The following is a 19,222-nucleotide window of genomic DNA, read 5'->3' on the forward strand; positions in this document are numbered from 1 at the left end:
CAAAAAGTAAAATATATTTTGTACCAGGAATGTATTTAGTATAGGAATTTAAATAAGGAAAAAGGTTCTCTTTCAACATTTTAAATCACTCAAAAAGTATATATATGTTAGTTTTTGGTAGATCATGGAGAGTAAAACCATCAAATGGCTTGGAAATGCCAAAGCTGGCAGGTTCATGGTTGATATCACACCTACAGAACCTATACCTACAGAAGTGATTGTCTGGGAGTTCTGCTCTCTGTATTCAATTTTTTTATTTTATTTATTTTATTTTCTATAAAAATGCAAAAGGACTGGAATTGCCCAAAAAGGAAAACCCAACACTCCAAGGTGAGAGTTAAAGTATTTGGCAAATCTGGTATGGAGATCTCACTTTACAAGAGGTTCAATAAGACAAATTATATTTCAGCTCACATAGAACCCAACTAATTTTTTTGGATGGACTGTCCCTTTGATTAAAATAAGGATGCTGCTAAATCTTTCAAACTTTGAGATCAAAGGACACCCCAGTCTAACCAAGCCACACCCAATTTTTTTGTAGCTATTCCTATTCAGTAAGACCATCCTAGGGAAACATTGATTAAGGATTAGTATACCAAGAATACTGTTGTTTCAACATTCAATCTAGATCTATTCATATCTATTTAGATCTTTTTGATATATGATCTTTTTGATGGGAAAAAATCCACAATTTCAAGAAAAAATATGTACAACTCTCAGTGTTTCTTGGTCTTGCTACAACTCTCAATGTCCCTGGTCTTACTAATCATCAAGTAAATTTATTTTAAGGCATGCAGCAACAGTCAGGCAAAAGTTTACCTGTGTAACACACGGGAGCCCCAGTAAGAATAACACAGCGCATATTGCAGTTGTCAAGGGAATCCTCAATTTTTTCATTACTTTCGGGAAAACGTCTTGTATTGTTGTTGTAAGTGTTTCTATCATAAGGAAATAAACAAAAGTAGATTAAACATACCATGACCATATCCAACCAATTAGCCATAGTATAGTATATATAGCATAGTATATGTTTTTACCACCAATAATGTTACAGGAAAACTCCACTTTTATTCATCAGTAATTTCTCCCCTACAAATGATCAAAGTGTAGTATTGTAAGGAAACTTTAACAGTAATCCTGCTTATGTAACTGTTTTTAAAATGCAACCTTAGATCTTTTTTTTTTTTTTTTTTTTGTGAAAGGATGAATATATCTGTTAGGCATGTGTTGCTTTTGTTTCCCCATCTGAAAGAATCACTCAGTAAAGGTGAATCCAAAATGTCACAACTGTCACCAGAACAAGAGGAGAGGAGAAAACTTTTCCAGTGACCACTGTTAAAACTGGAATCTGCCCTCAGTTTGTTTCTTTCTTCCTGTTGTGTCTCTGTAAGAGGAAATGAGGAGAAATCTCCCCAAGGCATATATATAAAAACTGACAGAGGCTCTAAAACAAGAAAAAAAAAAGATTTAAAGGGTAACTCCACTTTCGTTGGGAAAAAATAGCAAAAAAACAGCATATACAATTGTGACACAAGTCATATTGTAATTTAATATTATTAAAATTGACCTTTACTTTGGAATCTGCAACTCTGTAATTTTCTATAAACTGCAACACAATATGGCTACCTGGCAGTGTTCTGTACTGAATGTGTGCAGAACGTCCCCCAGAAACATAATTTTTTTGCTGGTGTAATTTGTTTACTGATTTCCCCAGAAGTCTACACTAAGATCCAAGTAAGATATCAGGCAACAAAAATGTCATTTTTGGTGAGATACTACCAATAGGAAATCACATCTAAAGGGATGCAGATCCTGCAGTTTTTCTCATTAGAGCTCTGCAGGTGCTGCAGCTGAATGATAGTTATGAAATCACTCCCATTAGATTAACTTTTCACATGGACACAGCCAAACACACAGGGATTTCTTCAGAATAACAAAAGGTAGGAATATGCAACAAAGTTTGTTAAAATCCTTGTAATGTACATAGATCACCCAGAGGGGAATGTTTTTTTCTCAACAAAATGAAGTTACCATGTATTATCGAGTACAATTAAAGAGTGACAAAATTTGACATTAAATCCAAGGTTAGGCATACGCATTCTTCCTTGCACTGCTTTTACAACAATTTAAAGCAGAACAAACTTAATGGAAATTCTATTTCTCTGTTTTGATTGAGAAGGTCCGTTCACATGAAGATTTTCCATAAAAATTAGAAAATCACTGTGCAAATAACAAGTGCTTCCAACATTGTCATTGCCTCCTTGGGGTCCTAAATAAGGACTTTTCTTAAAAATGCATGTTAGTGCCCCACCTCGATATATAACATATTGGTTAGCACTCCCCCTCCTGATTTAACGCCTCTAGGTCAAAGAGGAAAAAAGTCTAAATAAAAGTGATAAATACTTATGATATACAACTTCTGGTATGAATTGCATTTTCAGGCAAAGTCTGCTTTAGATGTCCTGATCTTTGTCCTGGTATCATACTGGGCTGTTGTGCTGTGATGAGCACAGCCAGTGCCTTACTTAACCACTTCAGCCCCAGAAGGATTTACCCCCTTAATGACCGGGCCATTTTGTGCGATACGGCACTGCATCGCTTTAACTGACAATTGTGCAGTCCTACGACGTTGTACCCAAACAAAATTAGTGTCCTTTCTTCCCCTAAAATAGAGCTTTCTTATGGTGGTATTTGATCACCTTTTTTATTTTTGCACTATAAACAAAAAATGACTGACAATTTTGAAAAAAAAACAAAACAATATTTTTTACTTTCTGCTATAATATATATCCAAAATAATATATACAAAAAACAAATTTAAATTGTAATATTGTAAATTGTAAAATGTAACAAATTTTAGTTTAGGCCAATATGTATTCGTACATTTTTTTTTAACAAAAAAATCGCAATAAGCGTATATTGATTGGTTTGCGCAAAAGTTATAGCATCTACAAACTATGGGATAGATATATGGACTTTTATTTTTTTTATTGTTTTTACTGGTAATGGCGGTGATCTGCCATTATTAGCAGGGCTGCGACATTGCGGTGGACAAATTGGACCCCAAGTGACACTTTTTGGGGACCAGTGAGATTATTACAGTAATCAGTGCTAAAAAAATGCATTGATCAATGTATAAATGACACTGGTAGGGAAGGGGTTAACACTAGGGGGCAATCAAGGGGTTAACTGTGTTCCCTGGGTATGTTCTAACTGTGTGGGGGATGGGCTTACTGGGACAACACAGAGATCACTGTTCCTGATCACTAGGAACAGTAGATCTCAGTATTGTCCCCTGTCAGAACGGGGATCCGCCTTGTTTGCATAGGCAGATCCCCATTCTGCCTCTCTGTACCGCGATCGCGGGTGGCCGGTAGGTTGCCGCCCACCCACTGTATCTGACTCATGGATCGACGCACAGGTACGCCGGTTCACGCAGCCAGGGCCACCCTACCGCAGTATATGTGCAGTGGACGGTCTGGAAGTGGTTAAAAAATTATCTAGTGTACACACATAAATAAGATACAAGCCCTGTTATACTAAAGAAAGGGATATAATATCTCAAATAATGTAATATCCAAAACTAAAGATTTTTTACATTTTTACAGCTTAGGCATGCTTTAAAAGCACAGGGTCGATCACATGAATTGAAATGTAATAAATCAGTCGAAATAGCCTTGTAGGATAAGACAGAAAGAAAAAAGGGTCTGATATCACAAATATAAGATATATTATTTGATAAATTTCAAGAAGTGGTGGACATACCAGCAAGGTCAGCATAGTCTGGCAATATAGGGCCAATTTCAGATGAACAATGGGCACAGGTACTGTCGGCAATACCCCAGGCCCTTCTATCCCCAACGCAAAACTTAACACAATTATTTATCCTTCACAGGGCTCACTATACACCAGAAAAAATATTCAAATGGAAACGTAGAGATACAGCCCAATGCCCTAGATGTAAAGGGAGCACTGCTAATTTAATACATATGCTATGGCGATGCCCTAAACTTCATCGTTATTGGTATGAGGTTGTGTCTATGATTAACAACGCTTTTGGGACTGGGTTGTCTCCAGAGCCGGGGGGATGTCTTCTGGTTATCCTGTATGATTCCGGGATCCCTGAAGACTGCAAGGTATCAATAATAAGGAGTCTATTCCAGGCCCGTAGGCTTATAACAAAAAAAACGGATATCTCCATATCCACCAACAGTAGCAGAAGGGAAAACAATTAAGGGAAACTCCAATTAAGGAAAGATATATCTTTCTACACACAGATTGCCCAGGGAAATTTGAAAAGATATGGAGAAGGTGGTCTGATTATTTGGATGGATGATGAGATGGGAGTAGATACATTTATGAGCAATAAAGAGAGAGGGGGGGAAATTTGGGGTTGTTTTTTGATGGGAGGGTTGTGTTTTGTTATGGGTTGTGTTGTCTTTTTTTTTTTTTTTTTTTAATACATACATGCGTGGAATGTTGTTTATGATGTATGTATATAAAATCAATAAAAATTGATTTGATTCTAAAATAAAGAAGGGAAGGTGGGCAGGCTATGATCACATGACTTACATGTGCTTACAAATGTTGGAATCCTGCTTTAGTCTAAATTTAGTGCTTGCAGCTGAGCTATGTTTATGTCATCTGGAATCATTAGGTTTCTCCTACAATCAAGGACATTGCTTGCTTCTGCCTGCTTTTTTCCCCCTGTCAATTGCTGAGGGATTCATGCCAGTAATTTGAGCTGGAGAAGTTAAAGTGGAGTTCCAGTCATTTGTTTGTTTATTAAAAGTCAGCAGCTACAAAAAGTGTAGATGCTGACTTTTAAAAAACAGCCTCTCACCTGTCCCACGGTCCAGCGGTGTATTTAGCGCAGCCGTGCTCTCCCCTTGTCCTCCCACGGCAGTGCCGGCATCTCTACTATGGAAACCCGACTGTGACAGCTTCACAGCTGGGTGCTCACTGCTCATGTGGGAGCGGTCTGCGACTGGCCCAGAAGTCTTCTAGGATCTGTCATAGGTCCCAGAAGACTTTGGGAGGGAGACCCTCTGCTCACGGTCGCCTAGGTGACCAGAAAGTTAGTGGGAACAGGTACATGTCAAATTTGGGTACCTGCTCCCCCTCCTCCCCAAAAGCTCAGTTTCACAAACAGTAGCTGGGGAGGAGGCCTTAAAGCGGAAGTTCCACTTTTGGGTGGAACTCCGCTTTAATAAATATTTAGAGAGGGTTCCTAAAAAAAATATTTTCCTCCCAGGCTCTGTCTGGTGGGATGTGTGTTTAGCAGGTCCAGTTCTTGGCTACCAGGTCTAATGCCTGAGGAGGATGTGATTGCAGAGAAAGGTCTTGCTTGGGGCCTGAGCTTTGATCCAAGAAATCTAAGCTGGACCATATTAGGGCTGGAGAATTAGGAAGATGACTACCAGTAAGAAGCATTCTCAGAGGATTTCATTGCTACACACATATTGGTCAGGCTTATTTACTAGGGAAATAAGGGAAAATCACATTGAAGTGAACACTGTATTAACATAAAAGGGTCATAGAATATCTATGTAACTCACCAATTAGTGCAAACTGAGAGTCAAGTCCTAATGCCAGGAGCATACAGAAGAACAAAATAGACCAGAGGGGTGATACTGGAAGCCTGGCCAATGCATCAGGGTAGGCAATGAATGCCAGTCCAAATCCTGTAAGATAATAGATAATATTAGGATATATGTTTTAATCAATAAAATGTATTCTTGTGCATGTTAGGTGTATTAAAGTGAACCCATTAAAAATGTAAATATGGGAACTACTGATTGGTGGCTGGGGCTTTCAGCTTGATTCTTGTTTCACTTCCTTCTGACTTAGGCCTCATGTACACTGCTGCTGGTAAACAGACATTCAGAGGCAGTTGGCTGCTTTTTTCAGCTGCCCCCAAACTCATCCAATGTTATCTTATGTGTACATGTACACAGGTTGGTTTAATGTAGTTTTTAGGCAGTTGCGTTTGCGTTTTAGGCAGTTGCGTTTGAAGGCAAAAAAATTCAGACGCCGAAGTTTCCGACGTTTCAGATGCCAAACGCGTCTAAAACATTTAGAAGCATTTTTAAAGGTGCCCTATTTTTTTTACATTACAAAACCTAAAAATTATAGCAAATGATGAAAAACCACTAAAAATATATTTTAAAAACTTGTAATTGCTTGTAATGCTTCATAGACCATTTATATACCCTAATGAGCCCATAATCCAATCCAATACACCACTAGCATTGCTGTAAGCCAAAGTAGAATTGGAATTTGACCTATATGTCGTTAGATTTGAACCAGATGACCCCACCATTGAACTTGACCTCTGACTTGATCAAACATAGTTGCATGAAATTTAATATCTGGCTTTTTTAATTTTCTCACATATGCTCATTATGGGACCCATAGTAAAAGCACCGAAATTGAGGTAGATACAAATACACTGATGCTCTCTCAGCTGCTACTCACTCTGGTCTCACAGAATGGCTGAAATAGTGAAATAATACTGTTTTTTTGTGCTTTGGGAGGGTCTTATGATGTTATCTTAAATAAACGCTCCTAGATGCAAACACGTCTAAACGCGGCTAAACGCAACTAAACGTGGCATGCAAACGCGGCTAAACAGGCATTTTTAAACTCTGGTTTCAAGCTGTCAAAAAAATCATTCAGAAGAGGTTTCCTCAGCATCCAGTGTACATTAGGCCTAACTGACCTGGCATGAACATGCAAAGATAAGAGTTCAGACTGTTGAGGCTAACTGGCCTCACATTTGTTCCAGGTCAGTGACTCACAAGATAGTGGAGCCAGGGAAAAACAAGAATGTCTTTTGATTTCTTGGTTTACAACAAACTGACAATACATTTTTGGCCATTTACTCATAAGTGTATAAGGTGACCTGTGATAGAAATATATTAGCTACCATTGCTGACTTGGTTTTTCAAGTATGAGGTATGGAAGCAAACTATTCATTTCTTTTTAAATGAATAATGAAAATGGTGGCACTCCAGTATAGATAAAGATACAAGCTTAAAGCTTAGATATTTAATATCAATGAGCTATTCAGAATACTGAGAGAATACTTTTAAACTTATAAAAATTATTAAAAAATCACAGCTCCAATGGAATAGAAAAATACAAATTAACATATGTTGTTTCTGTTGGAGAGTAGTATATATACTTCTCCCTCTTGGTACCCCAACCCTCAGGATTGACTTTGTACAAGTGTCAGTAATGAAGCAACACATATATAATTTTGTTATGGGCAAAGAAATGTATAGAAAGATAAGCAAGGTGGAAACCGCTCCAAACAACCTGTAGCTGCATCCACATATACTGGGGATCACTTGGGTGCCAACCCGGTACACTGCTGCGTTCAATACAGATGAATGATGAAAATGGCAGCACCCCAGGATAGATAAAGATAAAAGCTTCTTTATTAAATAAACCAAATAAAACTCACAGGAAATAGACACAATCCCAGGGCAGCCAGTGAACACGTTTCACACATCAGTGCTTATTCATTGAATAATGATATGGATGCAGCTACAGGTTATTGGAGTGGCGTCCAAATATTAAAAATATTCTCTCAGTATTCTGAATAGCCCATTGATATTAAATATCTAAATCAGTACACATATACAGTATCTCACAAAAATGAGTACACCCCTTACATTTTTGTAAATATTTTATTATATCTTTTCATGTGACAACACTGAAGAAATGACACTTTGCTACAATGTAAAGTAGTGACTGTACAGCTTGTATAACAGTGTAAATTTTCCATCCCCTTAAAATAACTCAACATACAGCCATTAATGTCTAAACCATTGGCAACAAAGGTGCTTATTGGGCCCAATTAGCCTTTTGCCCTCCCCGGTGTCATGTGAATCGTAAGTGTTACAAGGTCTGAAGTGTAAATGGGGTGCAGGTGTGTTAAATTTGGTGTTATCGCTCTCACTCTCTCATACTGGTCACTGGAAGTTCAACATGGCACCTCATGGCAAAGAACTCTCTGAGGATCAGAAAAAAAGTATTGTTGCTCTACATAAAGATGGCCTAGGCTATAAGAAGATTGCCAAGACCCTGAAACTGAGCTGCAGCACGGTGGCCAAGATCATACAGCGGTTTAACAGGACAGGTTCCACTCAGAACAGGCCTCGCCATGGTCGACCAAAGAAGTTGAGTGCACGTGCTCTCAAATAGACGTATGAGTGCTGCCAGCATTGCTGCAGAGGTTGAAGGAGTGGTGGGGTCAGCCTGACCGTGCTCAGACCATACGCCACACATTGCATCAAATTGGTCTGCATGGCTGTCGTCCCAGAAGGAAGACTCTTCTAAAGATGATGCACAAGAAAGCCCACAAACAGTTTCCTGAAGACAAGCAGACTGAGAAAATGGATTACTGAAGCCATGTCCTGTGGTCTGATGAGATCAAGATAAACGTGTTTGGTTTAGATGGTGTCAAACGTGTGTGGCGGCAACCAGGTGAGGAGTACAAAGACAAGTGTGTCTTGCCTACAGTCAAACATGGTGGTGGGAGTGTCATGGTCTGGGGCTGTATGAGTGCTGCTGGCACTGAAGAGCTACAGTTCATTGAGGGAACCATGAATGGCAACATGTACTGTGACATACTGAAGCAGAGCATGATCCACTCCCTTTGGAGACTGGGCTGCAGGGCAGTATTGCAACATGATAATGACCCCAAACATACCTCCAAGATGACCACTGCCTTGCTAAAGAAGCTGAGGGTAAAGGTGATGGACTGGCCAAGCATGTCTCCAGACCTAAACCCTATTGAACATCTGTGGGGCATCCTCAAACAGAAGGTGGAGGAGCGCAAGGTCTTTAACATCCACCAGCTGTGATGTTGTCATGGAGGAGTGGAAGAGGACTCCAGTGGCAACCTGTGAAGCTCTGGTCAACTCCATGCCCAAGAGGGTTAAGGCAGTGCTGGAAAATAATGGTGACCACACAAAATATTGACACTTTGGGCCCAATTTGGACATTTTCACTATGGGGTGTACTCACTTTTTTTGTCAGCAGTTTAGACATTAATGGCTGTGTGTTGAGAGTTATTTTGAGGGGACAGCAAATTTACACTGTTATACAAGCTGTACACTCACGCTCGTAAAACACCCGAAAAAACGCCCAAAAAACACAGAACAAGCAACACCCCCTTCATTTCAACGGCACTTGTTCACATCTGAGCGTTTTGTCACCTGAAGCAAAATGCCTGAAGCTCAGGCTGCATTCACACCTGAGCGTTTTCCCACCCCCTTTCCTGACCTACCGGGGCTGTGTGCTCGGAGAAGGTCCTGGTATGCTCTTGGAGGGGGAACCCATGCTGTTTTTTTTTTTTACATTGTGCGTGGAGTTCTCCTTCAAGATCATCAGAGCACAAATCGCATGCCAAAGTCGGATCAGTTAAGACGTCGATCCGACTTTGATCCGACTTCAGTGATATTCAATGGCCTAAAGCAGGATCAAAGTCAGACTAAAGTAGTGCAGAGACTACTTTGAAGTTGGCACGACTTGAAGTCGTACTAATATGAATGTTAGTCATTGGAAATCATGGGGAATGACTTGTCATACGACATTGCAGTCCCAAGTCGTAGGACAAGTCTTACAAGTGTGAAAGGGGCCTAAAGGCACCTAGGCGTTTTGTTTTCAGACATAAAGTCGCACAATTTTTGCCACAATTTTACTGCAATTTTGCAGCGATTTTGTACAAGTCAAAAGGTCACAGAAAAACGCCTGTAATCTGCCAAAAAAGAAGCTCCTGTACTTTTTTGAGCTTCAGACATTTTGCTTCAGATGACAAAATGCTCAGATGTGAACAGGGGCTATTGAAATTATTGCTATTTGTCTTGTTGGGCGTTTTTAGAGCTGAGGCTTACAGCAGAAAATTGCCCAAAAATGTCTAGGTGTGAACAGAGCCTAAAAAGTACATGAGCTTCTTTTTTGGGCAGATTACAGACGTTTTTCTGCTTTTTACACAAATCTTCCGAGGCTGAAGTGGTTAAAGGACAACTGTATTTTATTTTTTTTTTATTTACTTGGTTCAAATGTTGCCCATTAAGTCTTATAATTACTTTGAGCCTGCAATCCAGATTTATTAATTGTGTGGCCCTACTTGGAACTGCACAACCTTTCCTCCAAAAATGTCAGCTTCTTACAGCCGCAGCCCTATTCATTACTGTGGGAAAGCTGCACTCTGAGTGACCGACCAAGCCTGCCGTGAGTACAGTTTTCTCCTAGGAATGAATGGGGTTGAGGTACACATGTTCAGTGAGAAGTAACTATTTTTGGAGGTAAGGCTATGCTTTCTGAGTAGGACAATACAGTGAAGATTGCTATATTGGAGCTGAAGGTAAGTATAAGATCTAGTGGGCAGCACTAGGGAGGTAGGGGGATCTAATTAAAGAAAATAAAGAAAGATACATTTACCATAAAACTTATTATCACTCAATAAAAAAGGATTTGGTCCATGAGGGATGTGATAGCTGAAATTATTAAAGAAAACTTAAGGCAAAGAATTACTGAGAATGTGTATGTAGCGCTGGTAGATTTACAATCTACCGCAGGTTAGGTAAATTTAGTAAATTGGGTGTTAGGAAGGTTAAAAGTTCGCCTCTGTTCCAGCTTGGCTGACATTGTGTGTGCTTCCGTGCTGACCGGTGGGTGTCGCTGTTGCTACTGGTCAGTGTTGGAAAGGCAACGTGTCGAAGTGTATAGATGCTCCTCTGTCTCGGAGACAAGCTCGGTGGAGGTGGTCCTCCGAGTTGCATTCTGGGAAGAGGGTATTTATGGGACAGACGCCATGTTCTAGGGTCGTTTTACAGCCACCCGCTGGCCCTCCTGGCTGACGGGTATGCCTTAGGGAGCTACCTCATGGTCCTCCATTCGGGAGGCCCACGATACAGCGGCGCAGGGGTGGGTCCAGAGGCTTGTCTTGGGCCTACCACCGCGGCTGAGGAATGGTCCTGAGCTGTCGGTCCTGTGTGACGAAGCTGGACAGCCGAGGAGATCCCAGGGGAGGACCCGTCTTGGACGGATCTCGCAGCGTGCTGGTCAATAGAGGGGCCTGGTGACTCGATTGGAGGACGTATCCAAAAGAAGTAACCATACAGCATAGTGTTGCCGGTTCGGCTTAAAGGTTCAGGCACTGTGACTGACTTTCACTGCAGAAAAATCTGATACATTCTGTGGCAGAGGATCGTACAGATTTACCCCCCAAACAAGTCTGTGGCAGAGACTTTTGATTCGTGCTGCGTGCTGGCTGCTAGACCGGTGAGAGAGGCCTATCCAGACGACCAAGGAGTGTGTCCCACAAGGGGAGCGCATTCCACTTAATTATCTGAATTCTACCAGGACATTTGCCGCTAAGATTCTATAAGAAAATATTTGAGTTTCTCCTGAAAGTTTCCTTTTCTGCCTCTTTCCTGCTACTTCCTAAAGTTTGTCTGTTCAATAAAGCATTGAAAACGTACTCCAGTGTTGGTGCGTGTGTCGTCCAGAAGTAAACTCAACGGAACCCTAGACCCGGTGCCGGTGAAACAGAGGGAAGCAAGGTGAAGGTAACAGACCCGCTTAAACCAGCAGCTCCACCGTGAGTTATTGCTACATGTATGTTTATTTTTATTTTTGCATATACCACTTTGCAGAAAAATACCAGTCCACAAAATGACAGGACTGCTGCATGAAAATCCATTTACTGCTAATAAAAACTCTGCTGTTTTAAGAATCAATATAAACGTGAATTACCTTCATCCACAACTTCAGGAACCTTCTTGCCTGACACTAGGGCCATGTGACCAAGGATAGAGAATATAGCAAATCCTGCAAGGATGCTGGTCAGGCAGTTTATAATGGAAACCACTATGGAGTCCCAGTAACAATTGTTTTGGAATTTGTTATAGGATGAAAGAGCAATCAGTCCTCCCCAAGCTGTGTTGAGAGAATAAAATATTTGGGTAGCAGCATCTCTCCACACCTAGAAAGGAAAAGCAAACTTTTAAAAGCAACCTAAATAGCAACAGTAACTAAGAGTATTGATTTCAAATGGATAGCTATCTAAATCAATAAAAGTGTCTCTGAACTTTTTCTTTTTCATTTTTTTTTTTTTCGGAGTGGGCAAGGAGAGTAGATCCGTGATATTTGGTCCATAATGTCAATGCTATCCCTAATCTCCATGGATTCCCGGCTAGCAAATGTATGGTGACATCTTTGGTTTCTAAGGACATGGTGGGAGTTGGCACCTACTGCTTTCCTAACAACCGTTGACAGCAGAAACTGCCATAAATATTAACAGTTGAAAAAACACTACTTCAAACAATGTTTAGCTCTTGAACGCCAAACAAGCAAAGTTTTGTCCAAAACTGTGTTTGGACTAAATGGTGAGCTCATCCCTACTCCCCAACAGGATGCATAAAAAATAAACTGGTAGGGAGTATTATTCTTCAATTCTTTATTCAAAACAATAAAACAGTTTTGGCTTTACATGCTCTTAATTATATCCAATCAAGGTTTAGCTATGGCAGAACAGGTTATATGCAGCCCTGTACTTGGCAACCTGAAGTTTATGTGCCTCTGTTGACCCATCCCTCAACCATCAGAATGATTTAAAGGCAAACTATAGTATTTTATAAACCTATCATAAGAAAAATACAGGGTTGCAGCTGATGACCGTTTTCTGAATATGCTAATTGCATATCTGTTCTTATCTCCCTGTCAATTCTTTTTAAAAAACACCCCTGTGATTTTCTTTGCTACTTCAGTTGAAAGTGGAAACTGTTAACATTGTAATCATAGATGTGGCCTATAAATCTTAATTTCCTCACAGCGTCCCTGGTATACAGACAGCGGCCATTCTTACTTTGGGCATCTGAAACCTTGCTTCTACTTGCTTCCGGGATTTGGTGCAGCTGGCTACCCGGCATGCACCTCCCGATCTTGCGCCTGCGCGGTCAGGGCACGGTGCATTGTGTTGATTGCAGGCTGCTGTAGTGATGGCCGTGTCAGCGGAAGTTCCCGCCTCATAGTTGTGACAACCTGTCAATCAACACAATCCAGAAGGAAGGGAAGTGCCGCCTGGCATTGCGTAATTTCCAGTTTTGAAATAACACAATGCTAGAAGAGGTGGATGTCTGTTGACTCCTGGGATTGATGACACTGATATCCCAGGAGCCAATAGGAGAGCAAAGTTTATGTATCTCGCCATGGTGAGGTGGGCCGGAAGTGGTGGGATTTTTGAACAAAAAGAGGTATTTAACCTTTTCACATTGGTGCCTCCAGGCCCTTTTAGAGATTTATGAAGCTGGGAGGTGGGACAGGGCTTAAGAGCACATGATCACACCAATCACGGCGGTCACGTGATCCGAAAACTCCCGATGCAAGCAGCGATGGGGAGCTTTCGGTTAAGCATGGGTAACTGTGTTGGGAGTGTGCACCGTGCACGCTCTCGGCACAGCTGTTTGGATAGCAATTCATGCAAATATGAGGCCCCTTGGCACCAATGGCCAATCACCAATAGGTCGCATATTTGCCTGTGGATGGCGCCAAGGGATTAAACAAAACCCCCCAAAAATCCAAAGATTAATGGCACAGGGATCAGCTACCAGTGGAGCCATGGTTGCTAAATAGGGTGGAGCTCCACTTTATCCGCATTGCAGACCCAGAACACACAAATTGAAAAATAAATCAGAATACATTTCGTTATACTTTTCCAGGTCAGAAAGTATGGAAGCCAAAGCATCAGTCTATCATGAACCACACCAACCGTTCAATGTCTGCCACCCCTCTCTGCCAATCCCTATCCCTATCCACTATCAGTGCCCATCAGTGCTGCCTATCAGTGCCACTATCAGTGCCCATCAGTGACGCTATCCGTGCCAATCAGTGCTGCCCATCAGTGCCAATCAGTGCTGCCCATCAGTGCCAATCAATGCTGCCAATCAGTGTCCATCAGTGCCAATCAATGCTGCCAATCAGTGCCCATCAGTGCTGCCTATCAGTGCTCATCAGCGCTGCTATCAGTGCCAATTAGTATTTGCCCATCAGTGCCAATCAGTGCTGCCCATCAGTGCTGCCAATCTGTGCCTATCACAACTGAAATCTGTCAATGTATATTAATGCCACATGCCAATCTTTAGTATAATAGGCAATCACCACACTACTATTTACAATAAACTAATGAAGGTACAAAAAAAAAGTGTCAGTAAAAGGCTTGCTGCTAAGCACTGTTATGTGTTTCTATATAACAAAAAAAAAGTGTAGTGCTAACTTACTAATCAATAACTTAACAATAATGGTGGAACCTTCTAATGTATGGAAAACTTCAATATTACCACAATACCTGTCTCTGTGATACATAACTTCACATATAGTTATGCACATTGACTTTTTCTGTTATTTTGTCCTATTTGTTGTTTGCTTCACAATAAAAAAAAAAAAAAAAACATCTTCAAAGTTGTGGGCATGTTTTGTAAATTAAACGATGCAAATCCTCAAACAATCCATGTTAATTCCAGGTTTTAAGGCAACAAAACACGAAAAATTCCAAGGGGGGTGAATACTTTTGCAAGGCACTGTATATGTATACACATGCAAGTGTGTTTTGCCTCTGGGGTGCACACCCTAATGCAATGGGCTGCTTACACCTATGTGTCCACACCAGATAAGTTTCCGAAGTAATGCTCCCCAATCTTCCACCAATACACCTGTGCTGTCAGTAAAAAACCTCGCCCAGTGGATGGGAAACCCATGATATGTACTGTATATGCCTCTGTTATCAACAGACAGGCTCATATCACTCAGGCTACAGATAATGAAACAATTCTGACCACCATAACATGCATGATCCTCCTCTCCTTCCTCACTCTCCAAGCTCCAGTTATCAAATAGGAAATGTGCAAGAAAGGCTCCGATAGTGTAATACATTCATACCAAGTGTTTATTAAAAGAACGCTACATACAAAATGACAAACAATAGAAAGCTTGTAACATATTAAAGCCTGCTCCCATTGGGAGTACACTCTGTCCAAACCCACCTGACATCACTTCCAGTTTTCCGCAAAGCCACACTCCGACACGTTTTTAGTCATATCCGACTTTCTCAAGGGTATGGCAGAGCGGCATCACAATTTACTTACCTTATTGGCAATTAACCCTTTCATTACCACAATCTATTCACTTAAGGCAGCAGGTAATCTGTTCTAAATCTGGGCTGTGCTCAAATGAAATCAAACTGAACTAATTTAATTCAAAATACTAACAACTTACAAAGCCATCTACAACACTGCCCCAGCTGTATCACTAATTTAGTCAGAAAATACCAATCAAATCATTCTCTTTGTTCCCCTTAGACCTCCTGCTCTCTAGCTCACTTGTCACCTCCTCCTATGCTTACCTACATTACTTCTTCTGAGCCTCTCCCATCCTCTGGAACTCCCTACCCTAATTTGTCTGACTGTCTCCTACTCTGTCCACTTTTAGGCAATCCCTGAAAATCCCAAGCACTCCACAAGAGATATTGTGAGATATAGGGAAAGGTTTTCCCAGGTGCCCACACTAGCGCGCCCCTGTTAGGCAAGTTGCCGGAGCTAAGTGGCAGAACTTGTTCTGCCACTGGGCCCCGGATTCAAAACAGATGTCTATGTTGGCTCCAGCCCTGGTGCCTCCCCCCCCCCCCCCACAGTGGTGGAACTCCAGGGCCTGGTCACAAGAGCAGCCTTTGCAACCCTGGTAGTTCCGCCACTGGGCCCCTTTATATTTTGCAGTCCTTTAATGCAAGTGCACTAACACTCATTAATATTCATTGCATTAAGGTAGCCTATTCAAAATGAATGGGCTGCCAATGCACCCTAAGATGCTTAAGATTACTTTTTCTTGTAACGTAACATAGGGAAACACACTACAAGGAGGTGTGTTGTGGTGTCATTAAAGACGAATTGCTCTACAATGCAGCAATACATGTTATGTGTCTTACGACACATTACCACAAGCTGAAAGTGTGAAGCTGGCCTGCAAGCTTGCATTGCATCATGGGACCTAAGACTGTTTTCAGCTGTAACATCTATTACTAGTAGAAATATAGTCATACGAAACACTATTCAACTGGCTAAGGCCAGGCAAGAGTCAGAAATTTAAGACTTCCGGGATGTAAGAGAGAGCGAGAGGACGCGTGCAGGCTGAGCTCCGCTCCAACATCCATCCTGAATATCCTCCAGCGCTGACAGGGCTGACTTCCAGCGCCGATTCTCCCTAGACTCGGCTGTACCTAGGCACCCTGGGAAAGAAAAAGGCCCTCGGTGCACCGCGAGGTCCTACCAATCTCCGGGCAAGCTCCGGTCCTCCACTGCCCCCACCGCATCCAGCACCGCTAAGCCTGCTGCTGCCGACACCACGACACTACCCACGAGGCTCTTCACAGGGAACATGTCGGTCGGCACACAGACGCTCTCTGATCCTGCTTCCTCATCTGCAGCCTCCCATGCAGCCTCTCATGCCGAGCTGCTGGCAGCAATTAAAGCAGGGAATGACCAAGTAATGGTCAAAATAGATCATTTGGCTTCTGATATCAGCTTAGTTCGGCACGATATGGATAAATTTAGATCCCGCTTTGCAGAGGCTGAGAGTCGGATTTCACAGCTAGAGGATGATACCAGAGCAGATTCCAGGAATCTACGTGCTCTGCAATTACAGGTAAAGGCTTTACAGGAGAAGTCGGTGAACACAGAAAATCGCATGAGGAGAAACAACCTAAGGATCATAGGTCTTCCTGAAAAAATAGAAGGTAATAAACCCGCTGAATTTGCGGAATCCTTCCTCATATCATTGTTAGATCTACCTGCCATGCCTCCTACATTTGTGGTAGAAAGGGCACACAGAATCCCACCAACCCCTCCAATTCCTGGCAACCCTCCCAGACCGCTTTTACTAAGGCTTTTGAATTCCAGGGACAGAGATAGGATACTGGCTGCAGCTAGAGCCAAACAAGAACTGCGGTTCAACAATGCAAAAATTATGTTGTTTCCTGATTATTTCCCTGAAGTTCAGCAGCGACGCCGGGCCTTTACTGAGGTTAGAAGACGCCTAAAAGATAAAGGCCTCAAGTTTAGTTTATTATATCCCAGCAAGCTCCGAGTTGTAGATGGTGACCGAGCACATTTTTTTACTGATCCGGAGGCTGCTACATCCTGGTTAGATGGTCGTGGGTGATATATGGGCTGTGGGTAATATTCCCACTATTATAGTTCCTCTACATAAGTCCGAAATCCTTTTTTTTTTTTTTTTCTGTGGACTTAATGAATGCCTAAATGAATGCACTTTATCTGGAGTTGGACTGCTCAGCCTCTCGGATTTGGACTGCCTCTTACACCGAGAGTCAAGTCATAACCCAAATCCTTTACTCATTATTTTTTGATTTACTGACTTATTTGAACTCCCCCCCCCCCCCCCCCCCCCTGCCTTTTTTTTTTTTTTTTTTTTTTTTTTTAGTGGTGGATGGGACTATACCCACACCCATTTAGCTGCAAGGTGCTTGAACAAATTGTAGTACGATATCCCCTCTTAGGGGTATATCTATAATCTATAGTTGTAGTTTGTTTTTTCTTCCTTTTTTTTTTTTTTTTTTTTTTTTGGGTAAAACTATTCCTAATTCTCCTCCCTTTTTCTTTTTTGGGAGAGGAGATGGGATCTAGTAGGATAAGCACTTTGTGCTTGGGTATTTTTTGTTTTATTTTGTTTTTTGTTGTGGTCTTAGTTTGTATAAATTTGCTTCAAAAATCTAACATTGTTGGTACATGTTGGTATAATTTAGAGATTTTGCTGCTTGTGAGTTACCCTAAATTGTGTACCTCCTGTCATTTTATTTGGTCATGGTCCCTTAAACCTATATGGCTACTCCCCTAGTTGAAAAATTTTCAGTCCTTTCGTGGAACGTTAGAGGCCTTAATTCCAAATTCAAACGGGCACTGTTGATAAGATATTTAAAAACCCATTCCCCACACCTCATTCTCTTACAGGAAACTCACCTCACAGGCAGCAAGGTTTTAACCCTTAAAAAACCCTGGATCCAGAGGGCTATCCATGCTACTTACTCCTCTTATGCTAGAGGGGTCTCAATTCTAATACATAAGAAATTTTCCTGTGTGGTTGAGGATGTGTGTACAGACCCCCAGGGCAAGTTTGCAATTGTGGTATTTTCACACTGGTCTCAACGATACATAATTATAAATATTTATATTCCCCCGCCCTTTTCACATGATTTGCTATATAAGGTCTTGGAAAAAGCTGCTTCCTTTTATCCGACAAAATTACTGGTGATAGGTGACTTCAACTCTACTATCTCCCCAGACTTGGATAGACCTGTCCCATTTAAGAACTATAGTTCTGAGCTATCTACTTGGGCTCAGGCAATGGGGCTGCAGGAGATATGGAGATGGAAACACTCGGCCACAAGGGCATACTCATGCTTTTCGGCCTCCCACAGGACTGCCTCACGAATTGACCTGGCTTTCTCTAATCCGGCTTTGCTGACAGATGTAATAGGGGCCAAGTACTTACCTAGCGGGCTGTCTGATCATAGCCCATTGGTAATCGAGTTTCGCTCGTCTGCATTTCGTGATGCGGCCTTGTGGAGGCTGGGGGCACAGTGGATTTCCCACCCTGAGGTGGCTGACATTATCCCACCTAGATTAGCGGAGTTTTGGGATCTTAATGAAGGCTCCTCAACTCCACAGATGGTTTGGGACACATTCAAGGCTTATACTAGAGGGCAATATATTTCAATCATCGCAAGTGTCAAGAGGCAGCAAGGCCGGGAAACTCATAGGTTACAACAGATGGTAGAGGATCAAACAGTAATCTACAGTGCAGATCCCACAATAGCTCGTTTTGATGCATTAAGTGCTGCCCGGAGTTCACTAAATTTACATTTGACGGAGGTTACGCGATTGGATATGCACAAAGGAAGGCAGCGGCTCTTTGAACAGGGAGACAAAAATGGTCGTTTCCTGGCTATGCTGGCGCAGCATGAATACCCACTTACAGTGGTCTCTGGTCTGCGGTCTCCAACTGGGGATATGGTGACCTCTCAGGTAGAAATTCTACAAATGTTTAAAGCCTTCTATCAAACACTTTATACCTCTGCTCTTCCCCCCGACTTCCAGCCAGAGTCGTTGCAAAACCTTTTAGATCCGTTGGCACTTGGCTG

At 41.7% G+C, this 19,222-nt stretch overlaps 1 protein-coding gene across 3 annotated transcripts in view; it reads right to left on the bottom strand.

Annotated features, from left to right (window-relative positions):
• The window catches only part of LOC141107996 (sodium- and chloride-dependent neutral and basic amino acid transporter B(0+)-like), an 86,915-nt gene that overhangs the window by 12,919 nt on the left and 54,774 nt on the right, over window positions 1-19,222 (bottom strand). For all 3 annotated transcript variants that reach the window (XM_073599139.1, XM_073599140.1, XM_073599141.1), the window contains 3 exons: window positions 11,773-12,001; window positions 5,559-5,684; window positions 820-938 (listed from right to left, as the gene is read on the bottom strand). In XM_073599139.1, coding sequence (XP_073455240.1) covers window positions 820-938; window positions 5,559-5,684; window positions 11,773-12,001 — 474 coding nt within the window. The remainder of the gene's footprint in view (window positions 1-819; window positions 939-5,558; window positions 5,685-11,772; window positions 12,002-19,222) is intronic.

Source organism: Aquarana catesbeiana, linkage group LG09 (genome assembly GCF_042186555.1).
Source record: "Aquarana catesbeiana isolate 2022-GZ linkage group LG09, ASM4218655v1, whole genome shotgun sequence".
NCBI classification, from domain to species: domain Eukaryota; kingdom Metazoa; phylum Chordata; class Amphibia; order Anura; family Ranidae; genus Aquarana; species Aquarana catesbeiana.